Consider the following 19,255-nt stretch of genomic DNA (forward strand, 5'->3'; position numbering starts at 1 on the left):
AAATACATAAACAAAAACATAAAAAACGAAACAAAACCCATTTAAATACACATCCCACACCAGATGGGATCGATATTTATGTGCGACTCTTCCCCCGATAATTTCTACACAGACAAACAAAGAAAAGCCATAAAACATTTGCATAATTTTCAACATTTCACGCTACTTTGTTTGGAAATCTACAAGTCCGCCTGCGAAATACACACGAAATGGTCAAACAAACCGTTCGGTTTATTAAAATTGTGTAATAGGGCCAACAAACTACGAACCAAACTGTTCAGGGGGATAAAACTAGGATTATCGAGCAAGTGAAGCGGATAAACGTACTCCCGATTGAAGTCGAAGAAATGTTCATAAATCTAAGGGGCAGACAGGCCGAACAAGTTGAGCAAAATTGTAGCCGAATCGATTATATTATTATTTCCATTATGTCAGGTCGAAGCAGCAGTTGCTACTGTTGCACTCAGACTACCGAATGCCCAGTGGACCAGCTTCACTAGCACCGTTTTGGCCAAAAGGCGCCGCCATTAATACAATCTGGCCCATAAACTGGGTCTCTTTCTCCGCTCTCCGCTCCCCGCGCTCTGGTTTATTTTGGTTTGTTAGTCGGCCAAACAAATCTATAAATATGCATAAAGCTGGCCAAAAGACAGGCGCACACACGCGGATACCCATGGATACCCATGGTTTCTGGCTCCTGGTCTTGCGAAAGCCGCTGGCCAAAGCCCCCAGGCACTTAGCCCGACTCAAACCACTGATGGCCGATGCCAAGTGCTGGCCACAGATTTGTTGTCGACTCTAGGAAGTGACAAGGAATTATTTGATTGTCTCTCCGCTTTTCGGAATGCGAGCTCAATCATTATAAACCATTTTCAGTGGGAAACCAGTGCGCTGCTCACCATCACCATCGATTATGGGCAAAGAGCTCCTCGACTAAAACGTCTTTCGAAATTGTTGACAACACACTCTCCACGCTTATCAACTCAGTTCGTCAATATACAAAACCCTTACCTTTTACAACTTGTTTGCTATTCTGTATTATATTTCTATTCATCAGCGACATGCTGCGCCTGGTGTATATTTACTACGGAACCCTGCTGCCTGGATGGAGCACCTTGCGGGCTGTTGGACAAGGCCAAAGGCACTTCATCGTACTCTGGCTGAAGTACTGGGTAATCTTTGCACTGCTGCAGGCACTTGGAGTCCTTACGGACTTCCTGCTCGGTGGGCTGTCCTTCTACGCTGGTCTCAAGCTCATCCTGTCCATGGGCATCTGGTTCAGTGCCCCATACAGCACCAATCACCTATATAATTTGCTGGATAAGCACGCTATGGGAATATTCGGACCACTTGTCGAGGAAGGCTTTCGCTGGCATGAAGAAGTCAAGAGAAACATTTTTCGCAACTTTCTGCAAACAACACTGGGGGCAGTGATAATGCCAAAGGACGTGGATGAGCAGGCTAGCGAGCCGCAGATCAACAACCACCTCTTGAAAAAAGAACTGTCGAATCTCATGGCGCAGATTGGAACGGATAAGGCCGACCATCGCCGTCAGCATGAGCGCTCTATGAGGCGATATTCCCCTCAGTATTTACAAGCAGCTGAGTTGAGCCAAAGATCGGGGGACCAGCTGAAGGGCGGGTATAAGCCATCTTCAGCCGTGGCAGGTCATCCTAAGTAGCAATATTTTGGTTTTGCTGCCCTTTCAAGACGTTACTGAATAAATGCCGATAATACAAAATCGGATAATCCAAAATCTTGGCGTTGAATCACTCATGGGGAGTTTACAGAAGCAGCTGCCACTGCGTCGCGACTCGCCATTAATCTTCAATTAGAAAAGTTCAATGCCAGCGGACGGGCATGTTAATTGATTCATGGATCGGCGCCAGGAATCGATGATCCAACGATCAGCAGCGATTTGTTGGCCATTGGCCCACATTGTTATTACAAATTGGCGAACAAAACTGCGGCCGATAAAATGTTGAACGCAAAGCAGAACACTTGCACGGACCTTTGACGGCGGCGAAGCAGCTGATTAATTGAGAACGGCAAAGGGCAGGCAGGCGAAAACAAAAGACTGAAGCAACGAACTTGTTGCAACGGTCGCGACGCGTGTTGCGGTGTTTTTGGGGAATGCTGCTGGTGCTGGCAACAATCTTAATGCAATTAGCACACTATTAATCTTGATCAAAATCCGAAACTCAGCAAATTCGCAATAACAACCGCAATGTAAGTGACGCATTCGTCACCGCATTGTAAAGCAATTTGTTTTAATTTCGCTTATCGATGATTTTCGTGGATCCGATTTGGCAAACAAATTCTCGATGAGGGTCGAAACAAATTCTAGAAGCAATAAAGTGTTTTATCATTTAAATAACATTTATTGCTTTATTAATTTCCTGTATGTCATTTGATTATAATAATTACGTAGAAACCAGAGTTAGCCTTTCTTACCAAGAAGGTTAAATTATTGACATAAATTATATATACCAAAGAGAGCATGGAAACTTGTTCAGCCAAGACGGTTATGGAGGTTATAATTATAAAAACATATACATGATTCTAAAACATCTTCCAGTGCACTTAATCATTTGCATTCAGAGGTTATTTCGTCAGCTGCCTGCACCCACGTCGAGGAGTCATTAGCTCCTGGCCAAAGTTCCTTAGCCTTTGGCCGGACTTTTCTCAATTCTCAATTCTCGGATGGAACGAGTGCCTGGGGTGAGCTCCATTTAAATTTGGGTTAATCAGCGATAAAGCGCGCATTGCCATTGACATGGGGGAAAAAAAAACACGACACGAAGAACGAAACGGAGTGCGAAATAAGTTGGTGCATTTACATATTTTGTAAAAAAATAACAATAATAATAACGTGCAATTAATAAATCGGCTTTGTCTCGCATCGCTAATTGTTTGCCATTAATTTGCATAACAAAATTAATTGGCAGCATTTATGCAAATCCCGAAATCCCACAAAAAATCACTTCCTAGGCGATGTGCCTGTGGTTGTGGTTGTGGTTGTGCCAAAGATGACACCCCAGTGGAGATCGGAGCCAAAGCCACTTGAATTGAAGTTCAAGTTTTCGCAATTGACCCACAAATTAATTATGCATGCATGCTGGTAATTGTATATTTGCCTTTTACAATCGCACACGTAATATTTCCCCCCCTCTCTGGTGCCCAGATATTTTCTGCGTTATTTCCGTCAACATTTCATTTATTAGACGCAATTACAATTGATTTGGGTTTCGGTTTCAGTTGTTGAGATTTCTGTGAATGGTAAATTGGTATGGGAACCTTTGCTTGATGGCTTTTTGAATGCCTATCCGAAATGTCAAGAGCGTTCGGCTGTGGGCAGGGTCAAGACTTTTTGGCTCTTTGTGCGAAAGAAATTTCGACCGAAAATCGATCTGAATCAGAAGCCAATGATCCTAACCTTGGGTCGGCCGAAAATCACCCAAATGAGCCATGTTTTTCAGTAAAATGCGTTCCCACGTGTCAGAACCACTTGCGTATTGTACTCAAATAAAATGCACGCATTAATAATTTTAATTAAAATCCGTTTATTGCAATTACAAAGGGATAATCAAATCGGAAAGCTCTTTTACGGCCAGTTAACAAATTTATGGCAAATTTATTAATTGGTTTATTGCACCGCGTCTGATGTTTATTACAAATATTCGGCTCGTGATTTGTGTGCCTTTAGCGATACTCTGTTAATGTGAAGTACACTTTAACCTGCGCTAACTCCGCTCGACGGAAACTGAACGTGGTGAAGAGTGCGTAGTCCCCGAAGGGCAGGGGCATTATGTCCAGAACCTTAACGGGGAACCGGAAGTGCTCCAGGACTATTTCCGACTATAAATAATAGAGTAAGTAAAATTACCTATGTATAGAATAATAACTTATGCCGACTTACTGGAATTGGACACTTGTTCACATTGGTTCTGTTCCCGAAACTGCTCAGGATGATGTTTACGAAGGGGTGGTTCCGTTTCTCCAGGTACTCGCACACATCCGACTGGCAGATATTGTATAGAAAGGGCTTATAGCCACTGGCCTTCTTCAGCAGCTGCATGCGCATCTGAGGGATAAACATGAAAGCCATCATACTACAACGTACTAGATGCCAGCAGGCTATGCTTTACACTTATCGCCTAGCTGTTGATCATCGCCACAGTTTTCAACAATAGAATACGGACTTACATCGCTCTAAAACTGCCAAATTCGATTATACCCCATGCAATAAATTCGGAATTTTCCAAAAAATAACTCTTATTCTGGCAGTCCTAATAACCGCAATATACTTTAGATATGTGTTTGTTTAGCCTTTTATCGCAGTTCCTGTTCTTTGTTTATGGCACCATGCGACCGGCCTGGCACACCTACAAGACGCTGAACAGCGGAGACGAGGAGTTCCTGGCCTGGGCCAAGTACTGGATAGTGTACGCCTTCCTGATCACCTTCGAGGTGCTGGCGGACGTCTTTCTGTCCTGGCTGCCGCTCTACATGCCCACCAAGTTGATTCTGGTCCTGTGGATCGTGCTGTCCGCTCCGTCCGCCAATGTCTGGATGTTCGACGCCATCCTGCGTCCGGTGCTGACCAGGCGGCAGGAGCAGATCGATCACTTCCTGAACCGGGGCAAGGATAAGCTCCTAAGCGACGCTCTTTCCTCGATGACACAGCTGGTAGCACGTAGCCAATTACTGCCCTTTGTGGCCAAACTCTGGTCGAGATCGAGCCCCACTCCCCTTATGAGTGCCAATCTGATGCAGGACGTCACTGGAGAAGGAATTGGAGGCAGGCCATCCGAGGATACTGACTCGGCCACCGCCTCTGTCCAAAATCTCTCCAGTGCTTCCAGTCCAGTTGGCAGCTTAGAGAACCTCCACGTCGATTCCGAGGAGATTCAGGTGGGCGCTTCGAAGGCCACCACACACCTGCAACCGAATAAGTCCCAGACTGACTTGGCCAAGAAGAACTTCTTGTCGCCGGAGTCGCAGAGGGTCTTTAATCGCCGAGCTCAACGCAAGTTCAAGACTGAAATGGGCATTTCCTCCGCCACCAAGCTGGAGTATCTGCATGACGATGTTGAGGACCTGCTTGTCAAGTCGAGGATTGAGACTAGCGGCCAGGAAGTCCGTCAGCAACGCCAACCGATCAGCCGTCGTCGTCTCTAACGTTTAGCAATATGATTTTTAAAACCCCAACAGGGGCTGTACTTATTTCATTATATCAAAATATAAATGGGCAATGTTGGTTTTAAGCATGGTTAGGTTCCAAGTTGTTAAATTACTTGTTTTCTGGACTAGCAAATTCTACTGTAAAAAGCTATTCAACCATGCCATTCTTGGTAGGGCAGGACTGCTCTAAGCCAGCAATCAAACTCACCGATACCGGTCCTTTTGGCCATTGGAGGATGCTGGCCCGCAAACTCATTTCCACCACATCCCTCTTCACGGCGTACAATCGGCACAGAGAGATGGTGGTAAAGTTTTCGTCCGCACCTAAGCACTCGATGTTCGTGAACTTGGCAACTCCTTGGACCTGAAGTGGGTCAATGTTGGGTATACAATCCCAGCTTTATCCCAGCTTATGGGGGAACTTGCCTGCAAAATGTGCCACAGCCCAAATAATAGGAAAAACTCCGTCCACGTGGCCATCACTTAGTTCAGCAAATAGCCATTAAATACTGGCACACAGCGTCATTATAAGCGTAGCAGAAGCAAGTCAACCGAAAAAATAACCGATTGATATCGATCATTACAGGCAATTATCAATTGTGTTTAATTACTTCAGCTTTCGATTTGTTGTTGAGTTTTAATTAAACAAAAACGTATTGGTCTGTATCCAACAGGCAGCACTTAACTTAACTAGACGAATGTAAACTAGATTGGGGACATGGGTGTGTGAGGCGTGTTATGGAATTGGTTTGTTGTGTTTATGGCCCTAATCGCTGGCCTCATCTTCCTCATCCTCCTCATCCTCATCGCTGGCATTGCTGGCCTCCTCGCTCTCCTCCGCTTCGCTCTCGCTCTTGGCCTTTTTCTTTTTGGCATCGCCATCGGATGGGGGCTTACTCTTCTTCTTGGAGGGCTCATTGTCCTTCTCGTCGTCGGAGCTTGTGGAGTCGTCGTCCGAAATGTACTCCTTGCTCTTGAAGCCGCTGCCGGAGGTATTCGCCTTCTTGGATGGAGACGGCTCCGTCTTGCGCTTCTTGGTGGACTTTCCACCCTTCTCGTTGTCGCTGCCACCGCCCGCTTCAGGCTTGTAGTTGCGCATCTCGTCGTGGTAGCGCTGCTTGTCCTTGGCCGCCGCATCCTCCCACTTGGACTTGTCCTTCAGCTCCTTCCACATCTCGCCGCCCTTCTTGGCGATCTCGGTCACCTTAATGCCCGGATTATCCCTCTTGATGCTCTCGCGCGTGTCGTTCAGCCAGAGCATGAAAGCGGTTGTGGCGCGCTTTGGTTTGCCCGAGTCCTTCTTCTTGGAGGCCTTTTTCTATCAAGACAATAAAATATGTTGATATAAGCTATAAAAATAAGCAAACATTACTTACAGTTCGCTCCTTCTCCTTGTGTTTTTTCTCCTTCTTCTCTTTCTTTTCGGACTTCTTCTCCTTCCTTTTCTTGGCGCCATCGCTGTCTCCTCCGCCTCCACTGGCATCGCTGTCGTCGTCCGAATCACTCTCCACATTGCTGTCATACTCCTCGGCCACATCGGACTCGTTCTCGTTGGGCTTGAAGTCCTCATCCGTGGACTCCTCATCCGAGTCGTCGCCATCGTCGTCGTCCTCCTCCTTTTCCCTGGCCTCAGCCTTGAGGCGAGCCAGATAGGCATCCGGTTCGTTCTCGTTGTCCGAATCGCCAAAGTCCACGTCCTTGTAGCCGCTCTTGTCCTTGCCCATGTTGCTGACATGCAACTTCTTCTGAGTGATGAAGTCGAAGAGCTTGGCATACTCCTCCTTCTCGATGGAGGAAAAGATGTGGACGGTTCCATTTTTGAGCGTCACCTCGAAGTCGAAAGATCGCGTGGATCCGCCACTGCGGGCAAAGTTCACAGAACTAATCTCCTCAAAGCGGATATGCAGCGGTGGCTTGTGGATATAGATGAATCCTCGCTCCAGGGGATACAGATATCCAGCTGCGGCCTTGAAGGAGCAGCCCACTGCAGCCGTGCCGGAGTGTCCGATAAAGTTACCAGGTCCGGTAATTTTTCGACCGATCAGCACCTTCATCACTTTGCCCATAACCTCGTACACCGGCCCGGAGATCTCCTTCTCCAGCTTGCCCTCGTACTTGTCGCGCAACTCGGCCTCCGAGAAGGGCAGCTCAATGGTGGTCTCCTCATCGGGAGCGAAGAGCAGGACCAGGTAGTGGTAGCGCGTCTGTCCCTGCTTGATGGGCGGATCCAGGGAGAGCACAAAGAACATCTGTCGGCTGTCCTTGTGGGGCAGCATGAAGAGCCGCAGCACCGAGTCCATGGGAATCTTGTAGTCGAACGTCTTGCCGTGCAGCTGGAAGAAGGTGGAGAAGATCTTGATGTCGTAGCGACCGCGAGGCGTGAGGATCTGGATCTCTCTGAATATGGCAATGGACTCGCCCGAAGCCGAGATAACCGAGGCCTTGCTCATCACGTTCTGGTGGAACTTGTCGACCGGATCTTCCTCAGCCGACTCCACGGCGGGTATGTGGAACCGCATCTCAAGCAGACCCACCGGCGCATCGTCGTTCTGGTGGAACTCCAGGGTGACCTCGTTCTTGCCAGTCACGCACTGCGAAACGTGCGACAGCGGCACCTCGAAGATGGTCTTCGACTCCTTGTCGAAGCTCAGGACGGAGCCCATGAAGCGAGCGGTGCCCCAGTTCCAGCCCTTGACGCACATCTCCTTCTCGACCATCTCCTGCGAGTAGGCATCCTTAATAAACTTGCCCAGCTTCTCGTGCTCGCTGTCGCGGAATCCCGTGAAGCGGTGGAGCACCCCGCTTTTGGTGAACACCCTCAGTCCCCAGGTGCCCACGAACTTCTGCGAGTTGATCAGGTCTATGTCCTCCGCCGAGATCTGCTCCACCTTGCCGGTCTTTGTGTTCTTGAAGATGATATTCTGATCCGTCAGCTTCAGGCGTCCGGAACACTTTTTTGCAAGGAGGGGGGAATGAGAAACCACAGTCAGGCGAAATGTGCGAAAATACGCCGGGTTTTTTGCGACTCACCAAGACGCCGCGCACTTCGGCGTTTATGTCGTTGTACTCCAGCGAGTCCGTCATCCTGCGATTCTGCTGCTCAAGTAACTAAATAATAGATTAACAATAAATTACGCCGCCTAGCGAAATTCTCTCCAATTTGCAATAATTCCGGCCGACAAAAAACAACACTGCGCGCCTAATTTTAGGTTAGACGCCGAAAGCAGCAAAGCGCAATCAAAGTGACCGTACTTATGTTCGGTATTTTTGGGCGCAATACTTTTAATCTACAGATCGATTTCCAAATAAGCAAAAAATATTCTAGTGCACTGCCCTTTCTACATTATATATTTCTTGTAATTATTATGAGCATTCGAGTCTTCAATAGAATGGCAAATTATAATAAACAAATCTAAGCACTTCTTTAGATCGTTTAAAATACCAAATTGGTATTCGGACTGACAACGGTCACTCTTTTTCCTTGTTTACAAAATAGCCGTATGTTTTCAGAGGATTAACAATAGTTTTACTTAAAATTTTGAACATCCACTAAACGTGGAGGCTTAAGACTATGCAACGCGGTAAAATTTCCTTTGGGAAAATCCAACTGAATGTAAACAAGGCGGCCGCAGAGCCTAAATCCAATGAAACCGAGAGGGAAGATGCAAAGGTGTCCACTGAAGCCGGCGGAAATGGCGGAGGATTCAAGAAAATGGACAAGCAGCAGATGATTCGGCAGATCGAGGATGTGGCCGAGGATCTGGAGAGTCAGCACCTCAAGGAAGTGATGGGCATCAGCGGGTTCGGTCGCAAGGCAGCCAAGGTGTTCGACATCAACGAGCAGATCGAAAAGGCGAGAGTAACCCGCCCGGGAATTGACAAAAGAAAGGAGGAGTCCAAACCGGAAGATGATGCTAAAGAAGGCGAGGAAGAGGAGGAAATAATAGGTCCCTTACCGCCAGCTGTGACCACAGACAAGGAGAAAACCACAAGGGAAGCGTCCAAAGACGAAGACTCCGATGACGATGATGATTCCTCCGATGAAGATTCAGATGACGAACAAAGCCTTGCAAAACGCATACCTTACACCCACGAGGTGCAGATGCAGCACGGTTCCCGAGCTGTCCTTGCCCTGGCGGGCGATCCCTCGGGTGCCCGCTTGGTCTCTGGTTCCATAGACTACGACATGTGCTTTTGGGACTTTGCCGGCATGGACTCGGGCATGCGGAGCTTCCGGCAGCTACAGCCGTGCGAAAACCATCCCATACGCTCTCTCCAATACTCCGTGACCGGCGACATGATCCTGGTCATCTCCGGAAACGCCCAGGCCAAGGTCCTCGACCGCGATGGATTCGAGAAACTGGAGTGCTGCAAGGGCGATCAGTATATCTCAGACATGTCCCGCACCAAGGGTCACGTGGCACAGTTAACCTCCGGCTGCTGGCATCCATTTAACAGGGAGCAGTTCCTGACCGCAGCTCTGGACGGGACTCTGCGCATCTGGCAGGGATTGAAGTCCAAGGAGCAGGTGCAGGTGATCAAGACAAGGGCGCAGGGAGGCCTCCGCACCAACGCAGCATCATGTAACTTCAACAGGGACGCCACACTCATAGCAGCGGGATGTGTGGATGGTTCCATTCAGACCTGGGACACGCGCAAGATGTTTGTGAACACCACACACTGCGTCAGAGATGCGCATCAGAAGGGCTCTGAGATCACCTCCATTGTGTTCTCGTACATGGGACAGCAGTTGGCCACCCGCAGCAACGACGAGACCATGAAGCTTTGGGATCTGCGGCAGTTCAAACAGCCGCTACATACCTGGACGAATCTGTTCTCCCGCTACGACACGACAGATTGCTGCTTTAGTCCGGATGATCGGTTGCTGGTCACCGGAGAATCGCTGCCCAAGGGCCAGGCCGAAGCAAACCTATACTTCTACAGCACTAAGAGTTACGAGGAAGTGCAGCGGATTCCCGTGTCAAACGCGCACGTGGTAAAAACCCTATGGCACCCGAAACTCAACCAATTGTTCGTAAGCTGTGGCAACGGAACCATTAAGTGCTATTACGATGAGCAGCGCAGCATCCGGGGCGCCAAGTTGTGTGTTGTGAAGACGCATCGCAAGAGACAGCCCATGGAGATGGTGGGAGTCTCTCAGATCATTACGCCGCACGCCCTGCCCCTGTTCAGGCAGGAGAAGTCCCGCACCTCGCGCAAACGGATGGAGAAGGCTCGTATGGATCCCGTCAAGTCCCAGCGACCGGACTTGCCCATCACCAGCGGTCAGGGTGGTCGCGTGGCCAGCTCCGGCGGCACTCTCTCCTCCTATGTCATCCGTAATCTTGGCCTGAGCAAGCGTGTGGACGACGACCAGGATCCCAGGGAAGCCATCTTGAAGTACGCCAAGGACGCAGCCGAGAATCCCTACTGGATAGCCCCGGCCTACAAGCAGACGCAGCCGAAGGCCATCTTCTCCGAGAAACTGCCCGCCGACGAGCCGGCCACCAAGAAGACCAAGACAGAGGCGGACAAATAGGTAGTCAATCTATTTATAAGAGCTTAGAAATGTAAATAAACCCGTTACGACGTAAGGTCTTTAGTATAGCTTAAATTACAACAAGTGAATGGGATTCACACCTCCTGCAGCCGGTAGCAATCGGAGGCCACCTTCCACTTGTCGTTCTCGGCGGTCACGATGAATGTCTGCTGGAAGTTGCGTATCGGCTGGTGGGCGAACTTGACGGTGCCGCCGGCCATGATCAGGTAGGTCAGCTGGTTGGCCACAGCCGGATCCAGAATGGGCTGGGCGTCCAGGGTGTTCAACTGGTGGTTGGAGGTGGGCAGCTCCAGGAAGTAGCTCTCGATCATCTGGCGACCGGTGGCGCCATTTCCATTCCAGCTGAGGGTGGCATTGTCCAAATAGAGACGACCTATTTGCTGGAGGCGAATTCCATTTGAGTTTCGTTTTTTCACGAAATGCAGACTTTCCAGGCGGAATCTCTACTTACATGGCGTCGGTTGTCCACGGAGGCGTAGTACAGACGCGTGAAGGTGTCCGCAGTACGGGCGCAGCTCTCGACCTTGGCTTTAATATCCTTTAAACAAATGATTGCTCTTTAATATTGCCAAAATAACACAAAAATTCCAACTCACGCTGTTCATGTTTCCCGCAGTTCTTGAATTAGAGTGACCGTTCTCTTGTGGGCAAAAAAATACTCTCGTAGAAAAATATTAGTACCATCATTTGAAATGCAAATCCGTTACATCCGTTAATTATGAGTACCCCCAATAATTATTTGAAAATCTAAAAAGCGTAGAATCTTTAATCTTAAAATCTAACACAGACTTAAAAACAAGTTTATAATAAAATTCGGCTTATCCCAGAGAATTAAAAACGGCTCTAATTTTTGAAGTTGTTTATTTCTAATCATAATTTTATTTAACAATTAGTTACAATTTAAAGCATAGCGATCACAATTTGAATTGGTAACTTAACATTTGAAGATTCCCTGTCGGAGTTTCCCAATCGGGAGTCACTGGAAAATCGAGCGAGTCTAGGGCGACTACGAGGCACTGTGGCTAGAACTATGAGTATGGCTAAAACTAGCTAAGCTAAGACCTGTTTTAAGACTAAATCCCCCCGACTTAGGCCTCCAACCCCCGGTTTTCCTTCAGTGGCTCCAGGGGCTGCAAGTTGACCGTCTTGTAGCCGCGATCCCGCCGGAACCAGAGCCAGTTGTCCCCGTTGAAGTAGTCCTCGATGTGCTCCAGGCTGCGGCCCTTCGTCTCCGGCTGGAACAGGCACATGAAGGCAGTGAGCAGGAAACTGGACACACCGAAGACCAGAAACACTCCACGCATCTTGAGCATGGCCTGCAGGGCGGGAAACTTCTTTGCGAAGATGAACAGGGCCACGTTCATGGAGGCAAACACTCCGCCGGCTGTCCTCCCCCGTATCCTGGCCGGGAACAGCTCGCCGATCATGATACCGGGCATCACCATCAGGGCTGTGTTGAAGATGATGTAGCCGAGGAGACATCCTGCACCCACGAAAACGTCGTACGACATTTTGGGCTGATCGAATCTGGCATACTGATAGCCACTCAGCACTAGGCAGAACAGACCGGAACCGATTCCCGACACCATCATGATCCTGCGGCGCCGAACGAAGATCAGGACAACGCAGAACACCATGCAGCAGATTACCCGGACAACCGCTGTAGCAATCGCCGCCTGCTTGGCGTCGAACTCCGCTCCGAACTCGGAGATCATGTCCACGGCGTAGAAGATCACGATGAAGGTGCCGGAGAACATCTGCAGCAGGGAGAATGCGATCACGATGACCAGTGGCTTGATGGCCACCCGCTGGCAGCACAGCTGGAAGATGTTCTCGTTCGTCCTGGTGGTCACTCGCTCCTTGGCCAACCGCTGCTTCATGTCATTCAGCTCCTTCTGGGCACTGATCTCGCTGCCTCGCAGGAACGAGAGCGCCTGCAGGGCACGCTTCTCATGGCCATTGCGGAGCAGCCAGGCCGGAGTCTCCGGTATAAACGAGATGGACAGCATGGCCAGCAGGGGCAGGACGTTGGCGCACCACGCCACACTCCGCCAGTACATCATGGAGCCCAGGGAGTAGACCAGCAGGATGCCACACGAGTAGGCCACATAGGGCGCTCCGATCAGCAGACTCCTCAGATTTGGTTCCGCCGTTTCAGCAATGTACACCTTTAAGAAGGTAAAGCAAAAAAAATGATTAGTAGAACAAAGTATCTATCTATCCTAAGTCAGCTAATCCATCTACAAAACCTCCCACACATCAATAATAGAAATGAACCCTATTGCTTTCTGATACACCCCCACCTTGAACCCAGCTAGAACTTTCGCCAGCAAAACAATTTGATCTATTTGAGGGTCACAAAAGCATCAACATCTTAATCTGTGGGAACTCTTGGACGGTAATCATAAAATCGTAAATCACGTCAGGCGGCGAACCATTAATGAAAACTAAGCGAAAGCCGGGGAAACACGCGCCCATTCATCCATCCAAACAACCCGCCCACCCCGCAAGGCGTCCGTAATCCGCATCCACGTTATTATAGACTAAGGTCAAGAATCCGGAACTACTACGCATATACTGTGTGCGCTAATGCAAATGATGCGCTGGCCATTTAAAGTCCGGCAGCGATGACGCCGCCGCTGATGATAACTATCGTTATCACTTTGGCCGCTGGATAAGTCACGGACATATCCATAAGAGGCTCGTAAATAAACAGCGCCGGCTGAGACACAATGGAAGCGACTGGAGGAGCCGGGACAATGGAATACCCAGCGTCAAGTGGCCAATTGACGATCTGTCCACCTGCCACGACTGCTCTTTTGTGTTCCCAGTGGGGAGCGCCATTTGGCGGAGTTCAAGGCTCCGCCGATTACGGTTAATGGGTCACTCGGACAATCCGGTTCCGCATAATCTGCGTAATCCGGGTATTCTGGGTATTCTGGGTATTCCGGGTGTGAACGAACCCCTGGCCAGTGGCATTGAGTTACTCACCTGTCCGGGTCCACCCAGAATTCCGGTGGCGAATCCGCACAGGAAGCGGGCAAAGATCACCACCTTGATGCTCTTGGCGATCGCCAGAGTGCTCCAGCCCAGGAGAGGGAATCACTGAGAGGATCAGCGTTCTGCGGCGACCGAGGTAATCCGCCAGAGGTCCCGACAGCAGGGATCCAAATGGAGTGGCCAAGCTATGGACACTGGCTGTGGGAATAAGCAGCAATTAATGAAGGTTTTTAAGCATGATCCAGATTGATCATCTATCATCTAGTTAAACGCACCTATCCAGGAACTCGTTTCCATGTCAATGGGTATCTCGGTGGAGTTCTTGTCCATCAGCTGGGGCAGCAGGATGGCCGAGTAGCCAATGGGCATGCCACATCCAGCGGAAAGTAAGAGTACCGCACAGGTAGCTACAATCTAGAAGGCAACACAGTATAGGGTTTTAATATAATTTGTATCTATTTGAATCTAAGCAACTATGTAATAGATTCCCGTTGCCATGCGCCATCTGGTTTTAATCGAATCTAACGATCAGTTCATCAATGTGGCCGCAACCCAGCAGCAATTGCCACCAATTGAAGTTGCAATTGCATCACGGACAACATTATTTTGATTTGCGCTGATGGTGACAAACGATCTGGGATCGCTAACCACTGATCATTGATAGAGTCTATGCCCTATCAATTTGTGACGCCAGCAAACCGAGCACGGACACCCTGAATCTGAATGACACTTGGTGCCATTCCGTGCTGTCCAATTCCAGGGGCTCCGTCACATGTCCGCCACATGTAGCCCCCAACAGAAGCGTTTTCTAATCGTGTCGTGAAGAAAGTTCAATTGCGTATCTTATCATTTTGTCCTTCACGGAATATTTAGTATCTGTCACGCACGAGGAGGCGAAATCCCAGAGATGTCCAATGTTCGACAAGTGGCTGACAAGATTATAGGCCCCCATTTGATTTGGATTTATATGGGTTGGGCCTTAAAATGTTCTATTTGGGCTGCTATCCAACGAAAGCAAAGTTCTCAGATACTTTTTATAGAACGAAAAGTTGCCAGATACCTTAGTTTATGCATGCATACCCTGTAAACCTACCTGGTGCATCATCCCCCGCCGGTTGGCCACATCGTCGTCCTGCTCGTCGATGGTGGACAGTTTCCTGGAGCTATAGTTGGCCTTCTTGCACTGAAACTCCGATCCCGGAACCACTTGATAGGACATCGAGTGGGGCACGAACTTGAGATACTCGTCATCTCTAGTTGAGGAAGATGAAAGGAGAAATTCAAATATATATAGCTTTATACAAGTGTATTTCAATTCATACAGTGACACAGATAAGTTCTCCTTATTATTTGTATACAAAACTAAAAGCTGAATAAAACTGGCCAGCCTCAAAAAGCTGTGAGTTCAGATGTAGGGTAGCATAGACAATGGACTGGCTTATTATCAAGGTGCTCCAACACTTTGCCAGCCTAATGGGCTTAATGACTCGCAATTATTGGCAATTTCATGGATCGGCACAGCGGGCAACCCTTTCACACGCCACTCAAATCAATCCACTTGCATTCCCCATTCCCCAATCCCCTTCCCCCTTTCCCCTTTGTTGCTCCTACCACATTTAGTTGCACTTTAATCCGGGCAACTCGCATTTGACTCACGGCAAAGTAAAGCGCGAGAAGCCTCCAGTGATAAGAAGAGCAGGAATACGTCACTTCTAGCAGCGGAAACCAGCTGAGTTTGTTTTGGCTGGGCGATAAGAAAACATGGGAAAACAAAAACACTGCGATTTTTGAGCGTTTCGATCTCTCGCTCTTTTGCCGAAAGCTTTTGTTTTGCTTGTGTTTCAACTGCTTAAATAATGTTAATGTGTTTTTTATCGCCCGCCAAGGTCAATTTGGAGTCACGTTTAATGAACCGAATCAAACTTTCTTCCTCTTTTGCCAATATAAATATTTGTGGCACAGTTTGCCAAATTTATGGCGAATTTTGATATACAATATGCAATATACAATACAATGTTGTGATATTCATAGGCCCAAAAAGTCGGAATACTTCCCCTTTGCGCTGCCATTGATCTGCAAAATGCAAACCTTGGACGCCTAAAACTCACCCGTAGCATTGGTGGCTCCATAAGTCTGTCAATCGTGATGGGAATGTGGAAAACCAAGTAAGGCGAACTTTGGCAAAACAAAACATTTCAAATTGTTAGACTTGGGCCGTATAACACGGCAGTATCGCCGGCAGAATCGTCTGCTTGACTCGATTGATTAAGGAAGTGCCTCAGATAATGTCAGCGGTTCAATGTACCAAAACAAACGAAAATAAAGTGCACCTGATTCGAGGAAATAGGCCCACAATGATCCCTAAATTGCCAGGCAAACTTTCCAATCACTTTCAATCGGCGTGACTGAAGTCCATGTCACTCCGCTATTTGCCCATCAATATGTGTTCCGATGTGTGAATTGAAAGAGTCGCCTGCACGACTCTGCGGATAGAGATTCTATAACCGAAACGCTCGCCCACTGTTGACACCACAAATTAGATAATTTATACCACATGGGCACACACTCGAGTAAAACAATCATTGGGCGAGTAAACCAATCGAATGGGCAGCCCGCAAATGATTTGGCTTAATTGGGGCAATTTTTGTGGCCAGCTGAAGAAGGGGTAAGGCCAGTCAGCTGGTGGCGCCATGCCACTCAATCGAGGAATGGAGGATTCATTTCACCACTGGTTGGCATGGTGGTTCCGGTTTACGCGGCGTATGCGTAATAGCAGAACTAAACTGAATTTAATTGGTTTATGTTGGCACGCCAGATGCCAAAGTTCAAGATAAGATATGGGTAGAATCTCGGTTAGCAGTAATTCAAACCGAAAGCAGCGGGCTTATCACCAATTAAGGGGGGGTTAACCAATCCAATTAGGCAGGTTCCAGAAGTGAAATTCCATCATTACGCCGATGAGTAATTCGAATCAATCAATATTTACATTTAATGTGCAAGGACTTAAAGAGCCTGCTGGGCCCAATTCAATTTTCATTAATTTCAATAGGGCAACGTAATTGAGCCATTGATTGATGTGCTAATCGGTGGTGAAATATTTCAACTCATCGTGAGACTTGATAAGATGGAAATAAACTTTGTGCACATTTCAAAACAATGCAAATAGCTCTATAAATTTTAGCTGAATTTTTACTTTTGTTTTCAATGAACACGTGTTTTGTCTGGTAAATACCCGCGTATCTAATCAACCTTTCCTCCATTCGAAACTAATATTATTTACTATCTTCGGTGAGGTAAGTGAAATCTTTCCTCTGAGACCATTTCGCTGATCACCAAGCACTTTGGGCAACAGACCCATAGACGAATCTGGCTGGCAGTTAGTAATGTGGTGATAAGACTCAAATATATATTTTTATTGGGAACTCGATTAGCTGGCATCGAAGGGGCCCAACATGTAGCCACAATCTCGCATCTGGAGTACCTTTCAGAACCTTTCCGATGACCACGGACCCTAGCAACACGAATGCACACAAGTGACACAGCTGACACAGCCGAAGGAAACCGAAAACTTGTTTGCGGTGGCTGGGGTTTAAAGTCGAAGGGGGTATTTTTAGCTGACCAGACACAGACAGTAGGTCCGCAGAAAGCGGCGATGACTGGACGACGGCCAGTGTTTAGCACAAATACACGAACTGGCATTGTTTTGATATGTTTCATTACCTTTCGACACTCATTTTGTGCGGCTGTAATGTAGGCAAATTAGTCCAAGCAGTTTTGCAATTAATCGATGGAAATCCTCCGCTTTCCGCTGCCCTTTATGTAACGAAGTAGTCGCGAATTAAATCGCCTGCCTCCGATAATTTCGCTGAGCAAAGCACTCGATCGCGTGGTGATATATCAACGATCTGCGGGAAAACACTGGCGTACACTGCGAGAAAAGCGGGTCACGCGGAGCAGCGACAATTTCATTTCATGCCAAAGAGCAAACGCACACTGGCTGGCAAAGCGGCTTCGCTGCGCCTTTTTATTTATGAGCAGCGATCGACGCTGACGCTGCGATCGCAACACGCACACACGCAAAGCCAACGCGAATTTGCACTCGCTCTGTCTCTCTCTTTTTGCACGACGCCGTATGTCGCCTTCTCGCTCGCACGCGCCTGCTCGCCAAGCATGCTTGCGAAAAGATTCTTGCTTGGCTTGACCATCAGCACAGCTGACCGCCAGAACAGTTACTTTGCTTCCTTTCTTGGGGGTGTGCGGCTTGGGGTTTGGGGGCTCAGCTTTTGGGAGCTTTGTCTGCTAGCCGAGACTAGAAAACGAACCATAGCAAGTTGGGGGATTCCTGTATGGACTACATTTACATAATTTAAGCATAGGCATATTATTATTTAAATTTATTATTTTTTTTTTTTTTTTTTTTTTGATAGTCATGTTGTTTTTCGTTTTTTTGTATTCTGATTTTAAGTCGGCATGTATCTTCGATGTTCATACATGTATTTTATATTTTCGATATCTTGTTCATACCAGATCATGTGATCTAGCAACTCTATGCATATCCGTTGTATCTGAAAGATGTATCTGATGTATCTGTAAATTGAATGTAACAAATCTTTGCACACTGCTAGCACCTCGATCCTTTTAACGCACTCTGTTCCTCTAGCAACATGTTTGTTGTGTAAAAATAGCAACTCATTGCGCGCTGTTTCTTTTGTTTGGCTTACTTGTATGATAAAGTAAATAAAACCACCCCTTTCTCGCCCACCCCCCGTTTAAAACCCTCGTTCTGCATCGAAAAGAGCAGCAAAAGAGAGCTGCGAAAGCGAAAGCCGTCGTGAAAATGACCCGAGGGCCGCAGGAAAGCTGAATTGACAAAGCTTTTCATTCATAACCTGGCCCAACAACAGGAATGGTGGGTATGCATCAACAACTGTGGCACAAATGCTGCTCAGAAACTGGCGGAAATTCGAGGAAATGCGAATTGCGCACGGGATAAGCGAAGCGGGGAAACTACAGATACAACTATAAGCTACTAAAAAAAAGGACACAGTGCGAAAACTATCCGCTTGGAAACTATCTGACTGTTTAAAACTTTGTTATTCCCCACTTTTATATGGGAGCTTTTGTAAGCGGCTTACGTTGTTCGGCGCTATCTCCCGAACACCCCCCACACCCCTCCACGCCCTCCGCCTTACTTTCACTTCCATTTGCACTCCCACTTCCGTTTCCGTTCGCTAAGCTCGAACACTTGCGTAAATAAATGTATCACCCTGAGCGCTCTCTCTGTTTTCACGATTTCTCTCTTTGCCAACTTTGCCAACGCTCCACTGTTTCAGTGTTTCAGTGTCTAGGTCGGGGCAGCTTTTCCTCCTGAAGGTCGCCTGGCCAACTGTTCGATGTGTGTCTCTATTGGATTTATCCCCCTTTTTTGTGGGCCAAACTATCGACCGCTGGCGCGGGATGCTCGTAAAAAGGGTGGGCGGCAACTGAAAGCCCACCGAGGCGAAGTCCTT

General features: G+C 47.9%; 7 protein-coding genes across 8 annotated transcripts; 3 read left to right on the forward strand and 4 right to left on the reverse strand.

Moving 5' to 3' along the window:
- Positions 1-951: 951 nt before the first annotated feature.
- Positions 952-2,343, forward strand: LOC122614127 (receptor expression-enhancing protein 4). The gene has a single exon (XM_043788615.1). It carries the CDS (start codon positions 1,062-1,064, stop codon positions 1,680-1,682), a length of 621 nt encoding a protein of 206 aa, XP_043644550.1. The 5' UTR covers positions 952-1,061; the 3' UTR covers positions 1,683-2,343.
- A 1,294-nt stretch (positions 2,344-3,637) lies between these two features.
- LOC122614017 lies at positions 3,638-5,665 on the reverse strand. 2 transcript variants are annotated; one of them, XM_043788469.1, is made up of 4 exons: positions 5,612-5,665; positions 5,394-5,549; positions 3,921-4,085; positions 3,638-3,859 (listed from the first exon to the last, which is right to left on the reverse strand). In XM_043788469.1, exons 1-4 carry the CDS (start codon positions 5,663-5,665, stop codon positions 3,704-3,706), a joined length of 531 nt encoding a protein of 176 aa, XP_043644404.1. In that variant the 3' UTR covers positions 3,638-3,703. The 2 variants fall into 2 exon arrangements, with proteins under 2 accessions (XP_043644404.1, XP_043644405.1); XM_043788470.1 differs by lacking the exons at positions 5,394-5,549; positions 5,612-5,665 and adding an exon at positions 4,150-4,208.
- Positions 4,185-5,268, forward strand: LOC122614016 (receptor expression-enhancing protein 1). Its single transcript, XM_043788468.1, has one exon. The coding sequence runs from the start codon at positions 4,316-4,318 to the stop codon at positions 5,180-5,182; it is 867 nt and encodes a 288-aa protein (XP_043644403.1). The 5' UTR covers positions 4,185-4,315; the 3' UTR covers positions 5,183-5,268.
- A 137-nt stretch (positions 5,666-5,802) lies between the features above and the next one.
- On the reverse strand, positions 5,803-8,416 carry LOC122612879 (FACT complex subunit Ssrp1). Its single transcript, XM_043786745.1, has 3 exons — positions 8,216-8,416; positions 6,562-8,136; positions 5,803-6,503 (listed from the first exon to the last, which is right to left on the reverse strand). Exons 1-3 carry the CDS (start codon positions 8,267-8,269, stop codon positions 5,952-5,954), a joined length of 2,181 nt encoding a protein of 726 aa, XP_043642680.1. The 5' UTR covers positions 8,270-8,416; the 3' UTR covers positions 5,803-5,951.
- A 238-nt stretch (positions 8,417-8,654) lies between these two features.
- Positions 8,655-10,779, forward strand: LOC122613090 (gastrulation defective protein 1 homolog). Its single transcript, XM_043787088.1, has one exon. The coding sequence runs from the start codon at positions 8,757-8,759 to the stop codon at positions 10,722-10,724; it is 1,968 nt and encodes a 655-aa protein (XP_043643023.1). The 5' UTR covers positions 8,655-8,756; the 3' UTR covers positions 10,725-10,779.
- LOC122613091 (NTF2-related export protein) lies at positions 10,716-11,403 on the reverse strand. The gene is made up of 3 exons (XM_043787089.1): positions 11,342-11,403; positions 11,197-11,283; positions 10,716-11,125 (listed from the first exon to the last, which is right to left on the reverse strand). Exons 1-3 carry the CDS (start codon positions 11,348-11,350, stop codon positions 10,820-10,822), a joined length of 402 nt encoding a protein of 133 aa, XP_043643024.1. The 5' UTR covers positions 11,351-11,403; the 3' UTR covers positions 10,716-10,819.
- Positions 11,404-11,589: 186 nt separating this feature from the next.
- On the reverse strand, positions 11,590-17,729 carry LOC122612650 (facilitated trehalose transporter Tret1-2 homolog). Its single transcript, XM_043786399.1, is given in 6 exon segments — positions 11,590-12,913; positions 13,737-13,842; positions 13,844-13,943; positions 14,021-14,159; positions 14,839-14,998; positions 17,466-17,729. Coding segments are annotated over 6 exon segments (1,599 nt in total). The 5' UTR covers positions 17,480-17,729; the 3' UTR covers positions 11,590-11,833.
- Between the last annotated feature and the right edge of the window lie 1,526 nt (positions 17,730-19,255).

Source organism: Drosophila teissieri, chromosome 2R (assembly GCF_016746235.2).
Source record: "Drosophila teissieri strain GT53w chromosome 2R, Prin_Dtei_1.1, whole genome shotgun sequence".
In the NCBI taxonomy this organism is placed as follows: Eukaryota; Metazoa; Arthropoda; class Insecta; order Diptera; family Drosophilidae; genus Drosophila; species Drosophila teissieri.

What these genes read in the sequence shown, in the direction of transcription:
- LOC122614127 (XM_043788615.1), top strand. Translation starts at nt 1,062, where the DNA reads ATGCTGCGCCTGGTGTATATTTACTACGGAACCCTGCTGCCTGGATGG.
- LOC122614016 (XM_043788468.1), top strand. Translation starts at nt 4,316, where the DNA reads ATGTGTTTGTTTAGCCTTTTATCGCAGTTCCTGTTCTTTGTTTATGGC.
- LOC122614017 (XM_043788469.1), bottom strand. Translation starts at nt 5,665, where the DNA reads ATGGCCACGTGGACGGAGTTTTTCCTATTATTTGGGCTGTGGCACATT. An exon ending in GGCTGTGGCACATTTTGCAG is followed by an intron (nt 5,550 to 5,611) that starts GCAAGTTCCCCC and finishes GACCCACTTCAG; the next exon opens with GTCCAAGGAGTTGCCAAGTT. An exon ending in GGCCAAAAGGACCGGTATCG is followed by an intron (nt 4,086 to 5,393) that starts GTGAGTTTGATT and finishes TTTATCCCTCAG; the next exon opens with ATGCGCATGCAGCTGCTGAA.
- LOC122612879 (XM_043786745.1), bottom strand. Translation starts at nt 8,269, where the DNA reads ATGACGGACTCGCTGGAGTACAACGACATAAACGCCGAAGTGCGCGGC. An exon ending in CCGAAGTGCGCGGCGTCTTG is followed by an intron (nt 8,137 to 8,215) that starts GTGAGTCGCAAA and finishes CTTGCAAAAAAG; the next exon opens with TGTTCCGGACGCCTGAAGCT. An exon ending in ACAAGGAGAAGGAGCGAACT is followed by an intron (nt 6,504 to 6,561) that starts GTAAGTAATGTT and finishes TTGTCTTGATAG; the next exon opens with AAAAAGGCCTCCAAGAAGAA.
- LOC122613090 (XM_043787088.1), top strand. Translation starts at nt 8,757, where the DNA reads ATGCAACGCGGTAAAATTTCCTTTGGGAAAATCCAACTGAATGTAAAC.
- LOC122613091 (XM_043787089.1), bottom strand. An exon ending in CCGTGGACAACCGACGCCAT is followed by an intron (nt 11,126 to 11,196) that starts GTAAGTAGAGAT and finishes ATTCGCCTCCAG; the next exon opens with CAAATAGGTCGTCTCTATTT.